Raw genomic sequence first — 22,059 nt, 5'->3', positions numbered from 1 at the left:
CTCTTCTTCATAATTTTGGTTTACGTTATAATATTGTAAGCTATATCCCCATCACAGATATCCTGAATGAATACTGAATGATTTGTGAACATCCGGGAAAGTGCTTGTTGAAGTCAAAACCATGCAGTAGGGTAATCTGACCATAAAAAAATAATAATAATAAAACATTATCTGTAAAATCATTTCTATCATTTCCGAAAAGTATGGCTGTTGCCTTTAGCTTCCACTAGCTGCCAGAGGCCAGTGTTATACTTAGTCAGAGAAAACAAACAGCCTATTTATATTTTTAAACTAAGAAACAGGTGTACAACCATGGTGTGGGAGGCATATCATTAGTTTTAGATCATCACTTGGCTTCTTGGCTTTGCTGGGAAAGAGAAATAGAAATTAGCCACATCTATTCACTAGCCCTTTCCACCTTTAAGTCAGCTCACTCTCCATTGCCCAAAAGATTTATTAAAGGCCCTAGAATCACAGAAATGGGATACATTAACCCAAAACAGAACAGAAACAATAGGGGAAGAGATAAGGGGCGGGGGGCGCGGGTAGGGAAGAGGGTATAACCAGTTAGGAAAGTAAGTAGGTGGACTGCCATCACATCACGTATTCTAATTTTACTAATATAATTCTATCACACTCTGAAAATGAAAGCGGCCTGAGACAGTACAGATACTTTAAGTTCTTATAAAGGTCTACCAAACACCCAAAAGAATGAGATACATTTTACTCTACACTGGAAAATTTCAGTACTATCCTCTTTTTTTGATATTTTCTGTTTTTTGATAAAGAAAGGATCAGTTGTTTTCCTTACCTGTTTAATGTTTAAAAAAGCCCAAAGCTGACTCACAACTTCCATAATTGCAGTTTGTTTTCCTGTATCCAAAGCTTCACCAGCAGAATTACATATTGTAAGCAAAGCAGACAGTACTGTGTTCTAAAGGGCAGAAACAAGAAAGGACTTGAGTTTAAATACCAGTCTAAAGCACCACCAAGAGCCCACTTACCTAGAGGTTATAAAAGTTACTTTTAACTCTTCATAAAAGTCCATGTAGAATAATATTTCTAAGAGCCAAAGCCATCTTTTCAGCTATTTACTTAACACAAGTATATATTAAAAATAATTTTCCTTGTACACAGAAACATTTGCTTTGTTTTTCTAAATAAACGGTTTTTTTTTGAGACGGCATCTCGCTCTGTCACCAGGCTGGAGTGCGGTGGTGCAATCTCGGCTCACTGCAACCTCCAACTCCCAGGTTCAAGCAATTCTCCTGCCTCAATCTCCCAAGAAGCTGGGACTACAAGCACGCACTATCACACCCAGCTAATTTTTGTATTTTTAGTAGAGACTTGCTTTTCATCATGTTGGCCAGGATGGTCTCGATCTCTTGACCTTGTGATCCGCCTACCTCGGCCTCCCAAAATGCTAGGATTACAGGCGTGAGCCACCGCACCCAGCCATAAACTTCCTTTTAGGGTGAAATGTTGGTAACCCAAAGTTACCAAATGAAAGCAGAAATGTACTTTAATAAATAGCTTTGATACAAGTGGTCAGTATAATCAAGCTACTTTATAATACACATCAACAAAAAGTTATTTTTTCACATTACGCACACAGCAATCTATGGTTTACTAGATTTTTATTTTTCCTGTTGTTTGAAAATTTTAAATGCCTCAGCAACACTGCATTTAATAAGCAAAGATAGTACTTAAGAAGTACTAGTATTTGAAACTAAAGGCAATATTTTCTGGATTAAGTCTTACCTATGTGTGAAAATACTCCATTCTCTCTCTGACTAGCCAGGAATGAGGTTTTTTGAGGTGTGGTGGGGGTACAGGGAAGGTCTTATGAGAATGTAATAATCAGTAACAATGAATGCCTTTAATCTATTATACTTAGACAACCACACTTAATTTTATGAAATTACCATACAACTTCTTAAGATTTACCTATTTCCTTTTACAAATGAACATGTTCTAGATGCAGAAATCCTCTAAACAATACTAGCAAACCAAATTCAACAGCACATCAAAAACTTAATTGACCATGATCAAGTACACTCCATTCCTGGGATGCAAGATTGGTTCAACATATGCAAATCAATGTGTGACTCACCACATAAGCAGAATTAAAGACAAAAACCATGTTGATTATCTCAAAGACATGGAAAACCTGTTGGTAAAATCCAACATCCCTTCATAATAAAGGCCGTCAAGACACTAGGCATCAAAAGAACATACATCAAAATAATAAGAGCCATCTATGACAAACTCACAGCCAACATTACACTGAACAGGCAAGAACTGGAGGCATTCCTCTTCAGAAATGGAACAAGACAAGGATACCCACTCTTAACCACTCCTATTCAACATAGTATTGAAAGTTCAAGCCAGAGCAATAAGGCAAGAGAAAAAAATAAAAGCAGCATACAAATAGGAAAAGAAGAAGTCAAACTGTTCAGGATACAAAATCAATGTACAAAAATCAATACCATTTCTATACACCAATAACATTCAAGCTGAGTGGCAAATCAAGAAGACAAGGCTGGGTGTGGTGGCTCACGCCTGTACTCCCAGCACTTTGGGAGGCCGAGGCGGGCAGATCACAAGGTCAGGAGATCAAGACCATCCTGGCTAACATGGTGAGACCCCGTCTCTACTAAAAACACAAAAAATTAGCCGGGTGTGTTGGCGGGCGCCTGTAGTCCCAGCTACTTGGGAGGCTGAGGCAGGAGACTGGCGTGAACCCGGGAGGCGGAGCTTGCAGTGAGCCGAGATAGCGCCACTGCACTCCAGCCTGGGCGACAGAGACTCCGTCTGAATAACAACAACAACAACAAAACACAATCCTGTTTACAGTAGACACATGCACACCCCTAGGAATACATTTAACCAAGGAGGTGAAAGATCAAGGAAATGATAAAATTGCTAAAAGAAATCATAGATGACACAAACAAATGGAAAAACAGTCCGTGCTCATGGATTGGAAGAGTCAATATCATTAAAATGGCCATACTACCCAAAGCAATCTACAGATTCAATGCTTTTCCTACCAAACTACTGACACCATTTTTCACAGAATTAGAAGAAACTATTCTAAAATTCATATGGAATCAAAAAAGAGCCTGAATAGCCAAAGTAATGATAAGTAAAATGAAGAAGGCCAGAGGCGTCATATTACTTGACTTGAAACTGTACGACTACAGTAACCAAAACAGCATGATACTGGTATAAAAACAGAAATAGATCAATGAACACGATAGAGAACCTGCATATAAAGCCACATACCTACAACCACGTGATCACTGAAAAAGTCAACAAAAACAAGTAATGGGGAAAGGACTCCTATTCAATAAATGGTGCTGGGCCATGCAGAAGAATGAAACTGGATAGCTACCTTTCAGCATATACAAAAATTAACTCAAGATGGATTAAAGATTTAAATGTAAGACCTCAAACTATAAGAATCCTAGAAAAAAACCTAGGAAACACCATTCTAGACCTCAGCCTTGAGAAAGACACCGGTAGCAATTGCAATAAAAGCAAAAATTGACAAGCAGGACCTAATTAAAGAGCTTCTGCAGAGCAAAAGAAACTATCAACAAAGTAAACAGACAACCAATAAAATGGGAGAAAATACTTGCAAACTATGCATGTGGCAAAGGTCTACTATCCAGAATCTATAAGGAACTTAAAACAACTGAACAAGTAAAAAACGACCCCATTAGAAAATGGGCAAAAGACATGAACCAGACGTTTCTCAAAATAAGACACACAAGAGGCCAACGAACATATAAAGAAACTATCAGGGAAATGCAAATCAAAATCACAATGAGATACTATCTCACACCAGTCACAATGGCCGTTTAAAAAGTCAAACAACAGACATTGGTGAGGCTACAGAGAAAGTAAATGCTTATATACTGTGGGTAGGAATGTATATTATTTCAGCCACTGTGGAAAGCAGTTTGGCAATTTCTCAAAGCACTCAGAACTACCATTGTACCCCGCAATCTCATTACTGGGTACATATCCAAAAGAAAACAAACTGTTCTACCAAAAAGACACATGTACTCACTTGTTCATTGCAGCACTACTCACAACAGCAGACACTGAATCAACTTAGATGTCCATCAACAGATTAAAGAAAATGTGGTACATATATACCATGGAATAGTATACAGTCATAAAAAAGAATGAAATCATGTCCTTTTGCAGCAACATAGAGCAGCTAGACACCATTATCCTAAGCAAATTAATACAGGAATGGAAAACCAAATACCACTGTTCTCACTTATAAGTAAGAGCTAAACACTGGGCACTCATGGACATAAAGATGGCAACAATAAACACTGGGACTACTAGTAGGGGGAGGGAGGAGAGAGGATAAGGATTGATAAACTGTTGGGTACTATGCTGAGTACCTGGGTGATGAAATCATTGATACCCCAAACCTCAGCATCATGCAATAAAACCAGGTAACAAACCTGCACAAGTATCCCCTAAATCTAAAATAAAAGTTGAGTCTGGGTATGGTGGCTCACTCCTGTAATCCCAGCACTTTGGGAGACTGAGGCGGACAGATCACCTGAGGTTAGGAGTTCGAGACCAGCCTAATCAACATGGCTAAACCCTGTCTCCACTAAAAATACAAAAATTAGCCAGGCATGGTGGTGGGTGCCTGTAATCCCAGCTACTTGGGAGGCTGAGGCAGGATAATCGCTTAAGCCCAGGAGGCAGAGGTTGCGGTGAGCCGAGATCATGCCACTGCACTCCAGCCTGGGCAACAGAGCAAGACTCCATCCCAAAAAATAAAATAAAAAATAAAAGTTGAAAAAAAATTTAAAAAGACATATGTTAAACAACCTGCTGGACTAAAAAGCTGTGGTCATACTTCAAAAGTTTACTTATAGTGCTTTTACTTTACCTAATATAAAACAAAACATCTTTTGTCCTTACTATAGAAATTGGTACACATTAAATGCAAAACTCAGACACATTTAACCTATTAACAAGGTATTTAACAGGTTTTCTAAAATAAAGTCACATAAAATCATTTCCTTTGGATAAGCCTGGGCACTGTGGCTCACACCTGTAATCCCGGCACTTTGGGAGGCCAAGGCGGGTGGATCACCTGACGTCAGGAGTTCGTAACCAACCTGGCCAACATGGCGAAACTCCGTCTCTACTAAAAATACAAAAAATTAGCTGGGCATGGTGGTGGGAGCCAATCCCTGCTACTCAGGAGGCTGAGGCAGGAGAATTGCTTAAATCTGGGAGGCAGAGATTGCAGTGAGCCAAGATTACGCCATTGCACCTCAGCCTGGGCCATGAGAACAAAACCTCATCCCCTCACAAAAAATTATAATAATTATGATCAAGTGTCATTACATGTAACAGTATCAGAACATTTGTACTCAGCATGGAGACATATGCCCTCAGAAGACCCTGAACTCCTAAGTTAGAATTGCAAATAGACCTCTGTCCCTTTGAATGCCCTATCCTTATCCTTGCTTTTCTCTACTTAATGTAAATTGGCATTTCTTATTTTACTGTCCACTGCTAAGCTCAAATGTGAGTCTATGAGAGTAGAAATTTTTGGTTCCCGATGTACCCCCAATGCCTAGAACAAAGTGGCACATAAAAGTATTCCAAATACATTTCTTGAATGAATGAATGAGCGTATGAACACTAAACTGGAAAATTCAATTACATGTACTATATCCAGTCAACTTTTTAAAAGCAAGCATTTCCTACTTCTTCTAGTGGATGAGTGTCTTTTTATTATTCCATTATTTTATGAGGGAACATTCTATGTAAAAGGTACATAAAGGTTCAGAGTAAGTTCGCATAAAATGGGGGTTGTATTTTGTCGAATGGAAGAATTACATCTGCCTAATCCAGAGATGCATCAGCAAAAATACACAAGTCAAGTGTTCCATAGTGTGTTTGATCATGTCTCAACATGTCTTAAGCAACATAGGAAACAACCCCCCAATATAATACATCAATTAAAATAACAGTACGTTTCTCACAGATTCTTTTACGATGTAGAAATCTGAAAATCTTACTAGGTTCTAACAGAAACAGAGCACAGAGCCTGTGTGCTTGTTATTAACAACCTATCCCCATTACCTAAAACAATGCTCAATAAATAGCTGCTGAATGAATAAAATTAATCAAAATTATTATCTTACCAGAGATTCTAGTTCTCCCAAAGTATGACTGCTGCTCAGCCATTTCCTGCATTCTGTTGTGCCTACCATGGAGACCTCATGGACAGTTTGTTTCCTAAGCTCAGCAGGTAACGCCTGGAAGGAAATATGCTGCCACAGAGGCAGATTTTCTGCTTCTTTTGGGGAAAATTTATGGATAAACTCCAGCTGAAATAAATTGTTAAAGAAAGAAGAGTAATATGAGACAAGTCAGAGGAATGGATACACAAAAGCTAAGTATTTGTTTCCACATTTAATATTTCAAGAAAGCTTTTTAATAGTACCGTAATATCTATGTTCCAGACCAAGGTAACATAAATGAACATACCTTATTATTATTGTTGTTGACACTGCACTGGTTTCCAAAACAAAAACACAGCTTAAGTGGAGCACGATATAAATGCACTAAGCCACTAAATAATGTATTTCAATTATTAGTTATGTCAGATATCTTATCATGCTCCTACTTACCAATAAGTCTTATTTTTCTGTATACTCCTCACCTTGTAGTTAAGTCAAAAGTAACATTCCAAATATACAAACTGGATTTAGTCAACCTTCATAGCTTACTATTATCTCACTTGATTCATAGCAGAGAACTTAAAGAAGCAAAGATTCAGCTTTAAACTGAGTTAGCTGGTTCTGCCCTACTTTAGACAACATACTAAATCAGTTTCACAAAGGTAAGCCACAAATCAAAAAGAATGTGGTTGGCAAATCCATTCCACCACTGAAATAACAATTCAAAGTGCTTACTAGGTTAACAGAAAAGTACTGTTTTGTTAAAATGCAGATGTTACAGACTAGATAAAAATGGAAAACAAGAGTTCTAAGAAACAGTTTAAATGCTGAATCAGTTTTTGGTGGAAAAATGGTAAAACCAATAGTGCATTTAATGATTAAAATAAGTATAATCCAACTAGGAAGTATATTAGTGTATTTTCTAAGAAGTAGAATAATTCAATTTAAAATATTCAAAATCTACTTGATGAAAACTTTTCCTACACCAAAAACTAAAAACTCACCAAAAAAAATTAAATCTGACAGAGAAACTTTTCTGTCATATACTGTATTTGTATTTCAATTTTACTTCTTTTGTGGAAAATATTTACCTGTCAATACAAGCTAGAAATTATGTGGCTATCTGCTGTGACAGAGGCTACAGCCAGAAAAACAGATCCCTTGATGAGCGAGTGTCTATTATAAAAAGCAGCTTTATTCATAAAAGCAAACTACATCAGGAAAGCCAAGAGAACTGTGCCAACTGGCAAACATCAGTTCAAGTATCACCTTTCTTTATAATAAAGTCCAGTAAGTGAGTGAACTACTTCCCTTTCCAAAATAGAAACTAAAAATATAATGTCCTGGACAACATAAAAGGGTAGGTATTGCCAAAATTTGTTACAGAAAGAGTTCAAGATTCTATTCTGAGGTTGAAAACCCTGGTTTCAACACAATTCTAAAGACTTAAAACTGCTATGACAAAATAGTTCATAAAAGACTAAAGTATAAGGGAATAATACACAGAGAATTATGATTTCCCTTCTTAAAACTGGAAAGAAAAAATACACTTGTGGGTTTAAAATGTAAATGCAGTAATTTTTACTTTACATTAAAAAGATAGTACAAACTATCAGTGTGCTTAGATAAGGCATATTAAATACTTTTCCCTCAAGCAGGTAACCTTCTTGTATTTTTGCTTTTCTTGATAAAATGGAATACTATTAATAGTTACATACTAAAAGAAATAATGTGATATTCAATAATTACCCCTCATATTAAAACAGTAAATGCATTCTAACATCTATTTCTATCGGCATCTTCTTCCAAATGAGCATCATAGACACTTTTGTTTTTTAAAGTATATTATCACCATACTGGGATTAACTATTTTCATTTATGTTAAGGCTACATCACTAGTAAAAAAAATTGGGGTTCTTATTTTACTACTTAAAAAGACAACATCTTGTATGCAAATAGCTGAATAATTATTTCAAGTTTCATTGCTTGCTTCTCCTTTTTTCTCTAATATGCTTTCTTGCCTTTGCTTCTCTAGTCCCACCACCTTCCACATTCATCCTGTAACACATACCTCAAATGCCATCAACTCCAACTCCTATGTCTACCTGTTCCCATGCTGCACCTCTTCAGAAATGACTGTCTCAGCTACGAACACCCAACAACATTTGATTTGTGCCTCAGTTTTGGCATTCATCACAAACCACTCTTTAATATGAGTATCTTTATAAATTTATAGTTTATACTAGATTTTATGTTTCTTGAGATATCATGAGATAATGCAGTGGTTTCCAAGCTGTAAAGAGAGTCCTGCTATGTTGTCCAGGCTGGACTTGAACTTTGGGCTAAATAAAACGATCCTCCGATCCTCCTGCCTCAGCATCCCAGATCAGCTGTTAGGTGTGAATTTGTGGCAGTTATTTAATTTCCTCGAGCTACTGTTTCTTCATCTGTCAAATGGACACAATATTATCTATCCCACAAGGCTGCTGTAAGGATTAAATGAATTAAGTGCCTGGACTGGTACAGTCTCAAAAATATTATTTCCCGTCCTCCTTCCTTTAAGAGAAAGGATAATATCTTAAGGGGTTAAAAAAAAAAAAAAAAAAAGGCCAAACAGGAGAGGAGACCTAACATTTGTTAAATGGTCTTTTCATGCCATATGTATATTCTCTATCTTATCAAGTTTCTTAACTGCCATATGAGTATTAGTATCTATCTCAATTTTATAATTAACTCTCCTAAAGACTCTCAGAATAGGTATTCAGATTCAGGTTTCTTAAGTTTTATCACAGTAACTTGTACATAAAGAAAATCTGCATTCGATAACCGAAGATACAAATTAAAAGTAACCGTTCATTTACCTATAATTTATATATCTGATAGCCGCATTTGGAAAAATTTAGAAAATTGAGAGTAAGAGATCTCCAGGCATAGACTATAATTTATCTAATTTAGAACACTGCTTCTAGACCTCATAGCTAATTCATTCTGAGTTATATTATTTTAAAAGTTAAAATTTTCACAACCACTTTGGGAAAATAATTTTATTCCTGTTGTATAAATAAGAAAATTGAGGTTAAAAGGAAAGTGACGGCTGAGCTCAATGGCTCACACCTCTAATCCCAGCACTTTAGGACGCCAAGGCAGGAGGATCGTTTGAGTTCAAGTTTGAGACCAGCCTGGGCAACATAACCAGACCCTGTGTCTAAAAAAAAAGGAAAGTGATTTTCTTAAAGTATTATGACATGTGACCCTTTCCCTCCCAGTCCCACTTCTTCTAAGAGATCTGGAGTAGAAAATTCTTTTGGAAGCAAGCAAGCTTCCCATGCTCTTAGAGGGCTAATGGGTGGGGCTACCTTTAAGAAAAAGAAGGCTAAGAGGTAGTTGTAGTACCTCTGGTTCCTGACCAACCACTCTAGGGCAGGAACAGACTTGGACTTGGGGCAAAAACCCTAGTCAGAAATAACTCCTAGCATTTACTGAGCACCCTCTTAAACCTAGCACTATGCTGTTTTCCATGTATTAGTTCCAAGTCTTTACAAACTTTTTCAAAATAGTTATACATATCTTCTGTTTTGCAGACAAGGAAAATGAAGTTCAGAAAGGATGACTTGCCCAAGGTCACGGTATGCCAGGATTCAAAGCAAGGACCACAGGACCTTAAATTCTAATCCCCTTCACTAATGTAGTGGTTCCCAAGCTTAGATCCAAGTCTGACTCACATAGGAACTTAATGATAGTACCAACAAAACCAATTATTGAGCCTTACTTCATACCCATGCCTCCATACCCACCCATCCACAGATTAGAGTCCAGGAACTTGTATTTTTAAAAAAGCTCATAAAAGAGTTCCGACGTGACCAGTCTGAGGGACTGCACTAGGCCATACAGGTTTATGTAAAGACCATTAAGAACAAAAATAATATTCTAGCTCTTCAAAATAAAAGGGGCAGGGGATACAGAACCATTTCATTTCATGTATCTCAAATATACTTGAAAAATAAGGGGAAAGATCTATTTCAGGAAGATGGAATTAGAATAATTATTATAACTTGAAGCAAGGACATCAAAATCTATACCCAGCTGAAAGCAATAAACAAAGCAATCAACATGTCAAAAATTTATACTTAGATCACACCAATATTTAAATTTAAAATAAATGGAGGCAAGGCCAGGCAGAGTGGCTCACAACTGCAATCTCAGCACTTTGGAAGACAGAGATGGATCACTTAAGCCCAGGAGTTTGAGACCAGCCTAGGTAACATAGTGAGACCCAGTCTCTACAAATAATTTTTTAAAAAATTAGCCAGGCGTAGTGGTGTGTGCCTGTAGTTCCAGCTACTCAGGAGGCTGAGGTGGGAGGATTGCTTGAGCCGAAGTTGAAGCTGCAGTGAGCTATGGTTGAGCCACTGTACAACCAGTCTGGGTGACAGAGTGAGACCCTGTCTCAAAAAAATAATAAAATAAAATTTTTAAAACGGAAAAAAAAAGGCTATCAAAGGAGTCTGAATCCAACTCTGAGCAGGTTCACAGACAGTGACAAAGATGATATCCTTCCTTGCCTGATGGGGTGGGGCCATGAAGAAAAAGAGACGCTTCAACAGTATTGATAGGTTGATGAGTTGATAACATTCTCCAGGGCATGATTTTATCTGGAAAAAGACATGAGAAAGAGAGAAGAGATTGACTAATTTTAGAATCAGAATTTTTATAAGAAGAGAATATGCCAAAATATTAATAGCAGCTCTTTCTAGGGGAAAAGATTGTAGTAATATTGACTTTTAATTTGGGGCTTTTCTTTTTTATCTTCAATGAATCTAAATTTAGAATGAGATTGAAATTTTGACATTATATTTAAAAATAACACTGTAATTTCTATTTCTAATTATCATTTTGATAACTTGGTATGTCAGTCCAAAGACAATTCATGGAACTTTTTAAGATCTAACTACAATAATAGAGAGGTAGATAAAACTCTACAAGACAGAAGCTCATTAAAAGACATTATAGGGGCTGAGTGTGGTGGTTCGCAACTGTAATCCCAGCACTTTGGGAGGCCAAGGTGGGAGGACTGCTTGAGCCCAGGAGTTTGAGACTAGCCTGGACAACACAGCAAGAACCCCATATCCACAGAAAGTTTTAAAATTGAGCTGGGTACAGTGGTGCATGCCTGTAGTCCCAGCTACTCAGGAGGGTGAGGGAGGAGGACCATTTGCACCCAGAAGTTTGAGGCTGTAGTGAACTATGATTGCACACCACTGCATTCTAGCCTGGGTGACAGAATGAGACCCTGTCTCTAAGGAAAAAACCACCACTAACAAAAAAATGTTATAAACTCAATTTTATCAATTCCTATCATAATATACTATCATTCCATCCTGGAATCAATTTATATCATAATGAACTAGAAGAAATCCATTCCTACACCATAATGCACTGATAAGCTTTTATTTAAAGGAAACCTGAGACATAAAACACGTAACATAAAAATCACTCTTTATCTGCTTTGTGAAAGATATGTTAAGGATTTAGTAAAGTGGGTAAGTGATAATCCAGACCATCTAGCCATGGAGACATAGATGTCAGCTGTTCATATTACACACCTCACTGTCTGATCTACAAAATCCTTTAAAGGTAAACCAAGAAATGTAAGATACAGTAAGACTATTGGAAAGCAAAAGATGTATGGCCCACATAAGATCTTAAAGGCCAGGGACAAAAATACATAACAAATAGGTCATAATCATCTTATATGGAACACATAAAACACTTCAGAATTTAAAAGCAAAAAATGTTAATGTTAAAAAGATGAAATCATTATTAAATCATTTTCTCTGTGTACCCATTCATAAAACATGACTTCTTTTGCCAAAAGCATCTATCACTGTCAAATTCAAGTTCCTCTCAAATCATCCTGACTTAAAAAAAAAAATACAACAAAATCAAGGGTCAGCTTGTCTAAGGCGTATTAGAGAGACAGAGGAGAGAGACCTCTTGGCCATCAATTATAAATCGCTCTTATTTTCTACTTTGTATTCAATTTTAAATGTAATCTCAACCTAGTCTTTCCTTCCCAGAACAATTACTGAAATTACATAAAATCCTGAGAATATGAGAAAACATCCCCAGTTTCACACTAACAGTTTTTCAGTACATCCTTCTTAAAAGCATCAGCATTAATACAGGACAAAGACTGTCAAAACAATCTTGTTACTATGATATTTCTCCCGCTGATATTCACATTCTTAAAGATTATCATATCCCCAAAGGAACTGCATAGAGAGTGGGTATTTGAGGCCTTGTAATTCTACACACCAGATGAGCCACTATGGTGACATGGTATGCACAGAGTTCAGCAGTCCCATATCTGCAATATAAAGAGAAGGCAACTGGGTTTATACAATTACTCAGAAACACAAGGAGATGAACTTGCATAAAGCACTAAATATTCTGATGAGGACATTAAAAACTGCCATTACTTCCATGACCAAATAGTATCACAATATACAAAACTCCCTAAACAGTACTCATCTATTGGCTTGAACCAAAGAAAGAAGAGAACTTGTTTCCTAATTTAATGCTGTAATATGAAATCAAAGCATTTTGGGAATTATTATTAAAGGATTATTGAAACATAGTTTTTCTATAAACTTACAATTATAAAATTATTTACTGTCAGTCACTACTAATAACCAATCCAAAGAAAAAGCAAATATGTTGTACCGAGCAAGGAAGCACCATGCATCCATAGCTAACAAAGAGGTGATCATATTAGCACTAAGTACAGCATTCAGCAGAGCAGCATCCTAATCAAAAACAGAAAAATTTATTTAAATACTAAAATTCACAATAATAGTATTATATTTCTCAAAATAAAACAAGAAAGCACTATCAGAATCCAAAGAACAGATCCTCAATGGGAAAGTTCTACTTTCTAGTATCTAAAAGGACACTGCCATTCCCTCACTATTTATTGAGCACCTACTATACATTAAGTACCGTGCTGTGCTATGGAGAGTTCAACATGGTTTTAAATGTGGTAACTCAATCACGAGGATCCACAAAGATTCTCTAAGTAGCCTGAAATATTCAAAACAACATAAATAACATATATGCTTATACTCTTCTTTCTGCTTTTATTCACATACAATATTTAATAGGTGCTAGATATTATGTAATATCTGAAATGCTACTGATCCTTAAATTTCAGATATTACAAGTATCAAATTCCTAGAATTTCTTAACCTCTTTTCGAATCAAATTCTATTTTTTGAAAATCTACATTATATCTGAGATCTAAAAGAGCCCTGGTACTACAAGCTATTAATTTTTCTTTTGAAACTTACTTAAGTACCACATATTTTTTCCTCTTCTCACACTGTCTTTGCATACCTCTCCACCCAAAATGTTTTCTCAAATATTTTAGCCAAATATTAGATCTATACAATATAGGAATCTAGGATTACCATTTTCTAGGACACAACTAAGTTTCATTCAAAACGAATACACGTTAAGTATTCCCACACTTTCTTCTGTATATGAATCACAATTTCAGTGAAGAGAAAGCAAAAGTGTAACCTTAGCTTAGCACAGTAATATGCTTACCAGTTCAGCAAACAGTGAGGGATGAAAGGAAGTAATAAATGTACACAGATGAACACAAACATGCTGATACAATGTGACAGCCACCTCAGCTTTCCCCTTACTCTTTAATCTCTGTAAATGAACAGGTAGAGAGAGTTCACCAGAACACTGCTCAAAACTGTAGAAAATGGCTTTGAGTAGAGATATCCTGCAGGGAAATTGAGAACATTGAACCCAACGTTAATAACATTTACTAATTAGCAAGTATAATAATAATATGTAACATTTGCTTGTTAAACAGGTTGTTTAAGCAAAGAAAAATTTCAAGAGGTATACTCAGCAAGTTTCCAACATGTGTGAATATGCACATAAAAGGAAAATACAGTGTCAAAGAAAGTTTTTAATCAGATATTTATGTTAATAGTTATTGTGTAGACCTCATGTGTGTCAAAAAACATTTTTTAATCAGATATGAATATTAATATTGTGTAGACAATATATATTGCTACTTTATAACAGTAGATAGATATAAAATATATAAGCCTATATTAGATGCTAAAAATATTTTAATATTTTAATTTTGTTCAGTATTGCTTAATGGTCAGCATTATAAACATTGATTGTAATAGAGTAGCTGCAAGTAGAAGCATGTAAAAATGAGCTCTGATAAATAGAACACTAGACTATAGGTATATATATAAGGTATATCCTGGCAAATTTTACCTTTAATCATCTTCCTTGCCAACACCATAGTCCACGCTCTAGTTTCTTTCTTCCCGGACTACTCTGTGCTCTAATTTTTCACCTCTTCCTTTATCCCATTCAGTGTACCATGATGAGGTTAGTCTCCCTAAACCTGGCTCTGAGCTTCTATTCTGCTCAAAAACTGAAGCATAATGTTAGAACTTCTCAACTTTGGAATAAAAGCCTGTCCCATACTGTTGCCATCTTCTACTTTTGCTCCTCATTCTTGTATTCGTTTTCAACAAATATTCCTTGTTTCTGTCACACTCCTTATTTATGTCTTCCTTTTACTCGTGCTTTTGTCTTCTTTACGTACTTACAATTTGACAGTTTTGTTGTTTTGTTTGGAGCGGGGTCTTGCTCTGTCACCCAGGCTGGAGTGCACTGGCACGACCATGGCTCACTGCAGCTTCAACCTCCTGGGCTCAAGTGATTCTCCTACCTTAGCCTCCTAAGTAACTGGGACCAATGGTATGTGCCAGCTGTCCTGGCTAATTTTTAAATTTTTTCTAAGGATGAGGTCTCACTATGTTGCCCAGGCTGGTCTTCCAACGCCTGGGCTCAAGTGATCTTCCTGCCTTGGCCTCCCAAAATGCTGGGATTACAGGCGTGAGCCACTACACCATGCCCATAACTTGACTATTTTTAATTTGTTGTTTAAATCCTCTAAGTTTCTTCAACCATTTTAATCTTAAAATGACTCCTCCTTTTCTGCTACTTATTTTCTGTTTTCCATATAATATCTAATTTAGCTATTTAAGTTTCAAGTTCCTTGAGGAACTCTGACTTTGTATAACTCAGTACTAAGATAAACAGTTGGTAAATGATGCAAAAAATGTCCACAAAAATTCTCCTTTAAGGAATTTCTTTGACAGTACATAAATGTTATGTACACAGAATGGGATAAAGGAAGAGGTAGAAAATTAGAGCACAGAGTAATCCGGGAAGAAAGAAACTAGAGCATGGACTATGGTGTTGGCAAGGAAGATGATTAAAGGTAAAATTTGCCAGGATATACCATATATATATATATATATATATATATATATACACACACACACACACACACCCCCCCATAGTCTAGTGTTCTATTTACCAGAGCTCATTTTTAAATGCTTCTATTTACAGCTACTCTATTATAATCAATGTTTATAATGCTCACCATTAAGCAATACTAAACAAAATTAAAACATTAAAATATTTTTAGCATCTAATATAGGTTTATTTATTTTATATTTATCTACTGTTATATAGTAGCAATATATATGTGTGTGTAGCACACACATATGAGGTCTACACAATAACTATTAACATAAATATCTGATTAAAAAAAAAACGAAACTTAATTTCAAGACCATTCCAAACAACAGAGCATTCTCAACCATTGGTAATGTGACTGGATAAAAACATGTTTGCTACCTGGTTGTAGTTTCTGAGGCCTGGCTGTCTGTGCACCACAGGGTTTGCACTTCCTTAGGCTGAGATGGCAGCTTATCCATGACAACAACAAGAAGAAGACATTGTGGAAACTGTAGTTCACATGGCAGGTCTTACATGTAATAAAAACACATTAATTCAGCAGAAACCTGATTAATAAGTAAAGGAATTTTTTTTTTTTTTTTTTCCCAGACAGAGTCTTACTCTGTCACCTAGCCTGGAGTGCAGTGGTGCGATCTCAGCTCACTGCAACCCCCACCTTCTGGGTTCAAGCGATTCTCCTGCCTCAGCCTCCCAAGTAGCTGGGACTATAGGTACACGCCACCACACCCAGCTAATTTTTGTACTTTTAGTAGAAATGGGGTTTCACCATATTGGTCAGGCTGGTCTTGAACTCCTGACCTCAGGTGATCTCCCCGCCTCGGTCTCCCAAAGTGCTGGGATTACAGGCATGATTCACTGTGCCCAGCCAGGTATAATTTTGAAATAAGAAATATGTTTCAAGAAAAGAAACTAAAAGAAACTTAATAAAAATTTCTTAATTGTAAAAAAGAATGGTTAGGGGAAATCACTGTCTCTAACATGTCATAATAGATGATTTACCATTAAATCTGTTTTGAAGCTTACCTAATCTACTATCCAAAACCACCTGCACAAAAGGTTGAAATGTGAGCAGCTGACTGATAAGTGGATCCAGGGTCACTAGGAAAGCACCTGCTATTTCCTCCTGGTGTGCTTTAGAAATCCTGGTAGCATAAAGGCTTGGAGGAAACTTGCTGGAAAGGGAGAGAAAAAAACTTATTAATAGCTATCTTAAAATTTTAGGTACAGTAAGTACTATAAACTGATGTTCTAGTAGTAAAAATATATTAAAAACTAAATTTTTAAAAATAAGTGTGCATTTTATAAAACAAAATCCCAAGTACTGAATTGATACCAGAATTGGATCAAGATCTCTAAACTAAACATAGCTATAATTCTATAAAATGAGAAGCTGATAATCTTAGAGAAATCTTTGTTGCTTTGAGGCACTGATACCATTTTGACAATGATATCCTTAAAAATACTATAAAAATCTATCGTAAATCAGAAGTGAAAATACATATTGAAAAGATTATTTCTGATAAATTCTAGCTTATTTCTATTAAAAGTTGTTTTTAGGTGGAGCGTGTGGTGGCTCACGCCTGTCAAATCCCAGCACTTTGGGAGGCTGAGGCGTGTGGATTGCCTGAGGTCAGGAGTTCAAGACCAGTCTCGCCAACATGGTGAAACCCCGTCTCTACTAAAAAATACAAAAATTAGCTGGGTGTGGTGGTGCATGCCTGTAATCCCAGCTACTCGGGAGGCTGAGGCACGAGAATCGCTTGAAACTGGAAGGCGGAGATTGCCGTGAACCAAGACCGCGCCACTGCACTCCAGCCTGGGCGGGAGAGTGAACTCTGTCTCAAAAAAAAAAAAACCAACCAACCAACTAAACAAACAAACAAAATGCCGGGCATGGTGACTCACACCTGTAATTCCAGCACTTTGGGAGGCCAAGACCGCACCACTGCACTCCAGCCTAGGCAACAAGAGCGAAACTCCGTCTCAAAAAAGAAAAAAAAAAAGTTGCTTTTAAATAGGCAGAACGCTGAATTTACTATGAATTAATACTCAGTTTCTCAGAAGCAAGAGCTTTACAAGAAATAAACCATATACTAACACTGAAGAAGAATGGAAAGACTATTTCATGAAAATGTCTCAGTAACTGGGTTTTAAACTAAAGTGCAATCAAAACTTATGTGAACTAAGATATGTATTCTATATTTTTTGCCACATTAATTGTATACTTGACAATAACATGAGAAACTCTGTCTAGCAGAGGATAACAGCATTTTAAAGTATGCACTTAAGATAAACACTTGAGGTTTTTGTAGCATGATGGAAAAAGCACCAATCTGTCAATTAGTTACATGACTTTGGTTCATTCATTTGCCCTTCCTGAGACTCAGTTTTGTCATTTGTGACATTGATTCTGAGTTATTGTGAGGATTAATTATAAGCAAATAAAGGACATATACAAATAAAACATAGTAATGAAATTCCAGACTTGAATTACATCTACTGAGCATCATTGCAAGAATTTATTTTTTCAATCAAATATTTTTAAATTAATTAGATAAATGTTTACTAAGTGCCTATGTATACATACCATGCACTGTTCCACGAGTGGGTGATACAGTAATAAAGAGAATATACAAAGTCACTGTCTTTATAGAGTTTACAATTCTAATGAAAGGGGACAGTTAACAGACAAGTGTACAAGTAAATACATAATATAGCAGAGGTTAATTCAGTGCTGCAGAGAAAAAAAATAAAACAAGGAAAGAAAGACAAGAAGTTCTATTGATGAAAGTCATCTGAGGGTTGAGCAAAGAAGTCACATCATTTGATTTGTGTTTTTTATCACTCATTTTGGCTACTGTGTGGAGAACAAACTAGCGTGAGGCAAAGACATAAACTTTTTTGCAAAATCCAGGCAAGAAAATAATAGTGAGTCAGATCAGATGGTAGCAGTTCAGGTGATGAGAAGTGCATGTACATGCACGTGCGTGCATGCCTGTGTACACTGAGGGTAACATTGACAGAATATGCTAAAGGGGCAAGGTTTTTTGGCCTGATCAATTTGAAGAACAAAGTTGCCACTTAAACTGAAATAAAGAGGTTACAAAAGGAGCAGATTTTACTGGGTATGAGGATGACATGGGTGGAAATCAAGAGTTCAGTTTGGGACAATTTAGTATAGATGTCCTGATTGGTAGTTAGACATTAAAGAAGATATAAATTTAAAGTCTTGAGACTAAATGATAATAGACAGATAACAGGCCTGAGGAGTAAGTGCTGGGACACACTTAACTTAGAAGAGAAACCTCCTAGGGAAGCTGAGAAGGAGCAGATAGTAAGACTGGAACCAAGAGAACTAAGAGTGAGATATGTCCTAGAAACCAAAAGAACAAAGTGTTCATAAAAGAGGATCAAGTGCTACTGACAGGTTACAGAAGGACTATAATTGACTAGTGGATGCAGTAATGTGGTGGTCACTCATGACCTTAACAAGAACTATTTTGATGAAGTGTTGGTGCAGAAAGCCTGACTGGACTAGATTCAAGAAAGAGTTGAGACAGGGGTATAGACAACTCTTTCTAGAAATTTTGCTGTAAAGAAAGGCAGAGAAACGAGAGGGTATTTGTAGGAGGATGTAGAGTCAAGAGATTTTGTTTTGCATTGTTAAGATGGGAAAAATAACAGCATATTTGTATACTCATGAGAGTGACCCAGTATGGAGGAAAGGCTGATGATGCAAGAGGGAAAGGGAATAATTGCTGGTGCAAGGTCACTGAGCCTGTGAGACAGGATGAAATCCAATGCACAATGGAGAGGCTAGTCTTAGGGGCACAGTTCACTCATGGTAGTGAGGGAATGAATATATGGGTCTAGACACATAGAATAGTAGATGTGTTACAGGAAACATACAGCAGCTCTCTTTTAATTGCTTCCATTTTTCCTCAGTGACACAGGAAGTGAGGTCATTGACAATGAGGAATTGGGAAGATGTTGGAGATACAGGAAGTTCGAGGAAGGAAAGGTATGAAAAAGTTGTCTGGGACGCTAAATGAATTATGAAGCTGCAACAGGACTGATGGATAAATGAACTCACTTTGTGTCAAATTTAGGGCTCTTTGGAGGTAACCATCAATTTTAGAAGTCGCTTAGCCCCCATCTAAATTTTGATACCTTTCTGTAATTCCCTTTCTTTTCTGAGATGGTTTCAGAAAAAAGACCGTCCTGTAAAGTGAATTACAGAAAGGTATCAAAATTTAAATTCAAATGGGGACTGACTTAAACTTCATAGAAACAAAATAAAAATAAAGATGAAAAAATGCCAATATTAAAATATAAAGGCATATATAAGGTATACGTATATTTGTGTATATATATATATATATTTATATTTGCCATTGGATTTTATCACCCTACTAATTATCACTCCTGTATAAGGTACTAGTAAAATACAAAGATAAGCATAACTCATGTGGAATGTATCTTTCAAAAGCCTCTATCTCCAATTATTTCAAGCTAGCAGATAAAAATTACTAAAACATTAAGAAAAATTTTTGTTTTACTGTAAAATGGTAGGTACTCAAGCACTGCATGGCACAAATGGCATTGTTATATCTTAATAATCATACGGCATTCTTCTTACCTGTGTATCTGAAGATACAGCTGGTGCAAATTACAGCAAGAATCAGAGAGGAAAGGAAGAAATTCCTAAAATAAAACAACTCTATTCATTCTTTGCATAAAATGTGTCTTTTTAGTACATATAATCTCACAAAGGAATGCAAAATAAAATAAAATCCTGAATGTGCCCCCTTTTAAAAGAAAATTATTTTTCTTTTCTTTTTTTTTTTTTTTTTTTGAGACGTAGTTTCACTCTTGTTGCCCAGGCTGCAGTACAATGGTGTGATCTCGGCTCACTGCAACCGTCTCCCGGATTCAAGCGATTCTCACGCCTCAGCCTCCCAGGTAACTGGGATTACAGGCGTGCATCACGACACCCGGCTAATTTTGTATTTTTAGTAGAGGAAGGGTTTCACCATGTTGTCCAGGCTGGTCTTGAACTCCTGACCTCAGGTCATCCACCCGCCTTGGCCTCCCAAAGTGCTGGGATTACAGGCATGAGCCACCACACTTTAAAAACTGTGTCATAATTTTAAAGAGGCCTGCATATGTAAGAGTCATCAGAATAGTAGTGGTAACTGTAAAACAGAAAAATTGTCGACCGGGCACGGTGGCTCACACCTGTAATGCCGGCATTTTGGAAGGCCAAGGTGGGCAGATCACCTGAGGTCAGGAGTTTGAGACCAGCCTGACCAATATGGTGAAACCCCATCTCTACCAAAAATACAAAAACTAGCCAGGTGTGGTGGCAGGCGCCTGTAGTCTCAGCTCCTTGGGAGGCTGAGGCAGGAGAATCGCTTGAACCTGGGAGGCGGAGGTTGCAGTGAGCTGAGATCATGCCATCACACTCCAGGCCTGGGCAACAGACCGAGACTCTGTCTCAAAAAAATAAACAAATAGAAAAGTTGTCAAGGCAGATTATTTGCAAAGATGAGCAGAGAATGCTTACAGCAGTCAGTGAACAAAACATTATTAGTAAAAGATGTTAGTGGTTTTTAAAAAAACTACTGTCCATGTTCAATTTGTTTTTGACCTTTTCTTCTGTTTTTGAGGAAAGATAAGGGTTTCCAATGACGATTTATTATAGTCAGAATTCCATGGCTGGTACCCTGGCTACTGATACACTGCCATCCAAATTGGTCTTTCTGGGCAGCTGCCATTTAAGAGTAGTTGGTTGCTTCTTACACTGGGTTCCCTGCAGCTTGCAGGGTTTGTATTCCAGTGGCAAAGACACATTGTGGGAAATGCACCAATGGCATTTGATGGGTAGTAACCCATCTGATATTTGCTTGGTGTGTAGGGAGGCAAAGTTTTCCCTAACTATGCTGCTTGTCTTTTTGAAAAAATTAATTCCATCAGGGGAATCTTTAAAAATTTTCAAATGATCATCAGCTTTTTCCTATAATACAATAAAAACTATTTCTTTTACTTTCTAAGGCATAGTCTAACCATAAAAAAGAAATCACATCTGTACTTAAATCCCAGCCTTACTGGTTTCTAGATATGTGACTTGATCAAGTTATATGCTATCTGAGCTTGAGCTTTCTATTCTGTGGAATGGGGATAATAATTCGTTTTTTGAGAGGACTACAATTAAATAAAGTAACGTATAATAAAGACTTACCTTAGTATAATGGAAAAGGGAGTTGGCAAAAAAACGACACAATTTGAGTGTTTTCTGAAATAATCTGTAGTCAGCATTATCCTGAACCAAAAAGGGAAATAAGCATAATAAATAAGAATATAAAATTAGCTAAACTTACAATATTTTCTAAAAAACAAAAACAAAACCTCTTAAACATGGTATAAAAATTTTCCAAGAAAATATAACTCTTCTTTG

The 22,059-nt window shown here is 36.6% G+C and overlaps 2 protein-coding genes across 10 annotated transcripts in view; one reads left to right on the top strand and one right to left on the bottom strand.

Moving 5' to 3' along the window:
• FIRRM (FIGNL1 interacting regulator of recombination and mitosis) overlaps positions 1–22,059 on the bottom strand; it is a 58,822-nt gene that overhangs the window by 10,536 nt on the left and 26,227 nt on the right. For all 8 annotated transcript variants that reach the window (XR_011610966.1, XM_011760477.3, XM_071075370.1 and 5 more), the window contains 10 exons: positions 21,844–21,924; positions 20,242–20,306; positions 16,626–16,774; positions 15,981–16,110; positions 13,839–14,025; positions 12,957–13,039; positions 12,549–12,600; positions 10,796–10,885; positions 6,195–6,380; positions 812–934 (listed from right to left, as the gene is read on the bottom strand). Coding sequence is in view for 7 of the 8 variants with exons in the window: in XM_011760477.3 (XP_011758779.2) it covers positions 812–934; positions 6,195–6,380; positions 10,796–10,885; positions 12,549–12,600; positions 12,957–13,039; positions 13,839–14,025; positions 15,981–16,110; positions 16,626–16,774; positions 20,242–20,306; positions 21,844–21,924 (1,146 nt within the window). In the remaining variant the exon portion in view is untranslated. The remainder of the gene's footprint in view (positions 1–811; positions 935–6,194; positions 6,381–10,795; positions 10,886–12,548; positions 12,601–12,956; positions 13,040–13,838; positions 14,026–15,980; positions 16,111–16,625; positions 16,775–20,241; positions 20,307–21,843; positions 21,925–22,059) is intronic.
• Positions 1–22,059, top strand: part of LOC105493035 (SCY1 like pseudokinase 3) — an 81,100-nt gene that overhangs the window by 52,950 nt on the left and 6,091 nt on the right. Inside the window, exon 15 of one of the 2 annotated variants that reach the window (XR_011610970.1) lies at positions 19,548–19,623. The gene's annotated coding sequence lies outside the window, so the exon portion shown is untranslated. Of the gene's footprint in view, positions 1–19,547; positions 20,245–22,059 lie in introns of those variants that run through there. The other variant, XM_011760467.3, reaches the window with a different exon arrangement.

The sequence above is a fragment of the Macaca nemestrina genome, chromosome 1, assembly GCF_043159975.1.
Source record: "Macaca nemestrina isolate mMacNem1 chromosome 1, mMacNem.hap1, whole genome shotgun sequence".
In the NCBI taxonomy this organism is placed as follows: Eukaryota; Metazoa; Chordata; class Mammalia; order Primates; family Cercopithecidae; genus Macaca; species Macaca nemestrina.
The sequence above is the reverse complement of the archived record's forward strand: the minus strand, read 5'-3'. Positions and strand labels throughout refer to the sequence as shown.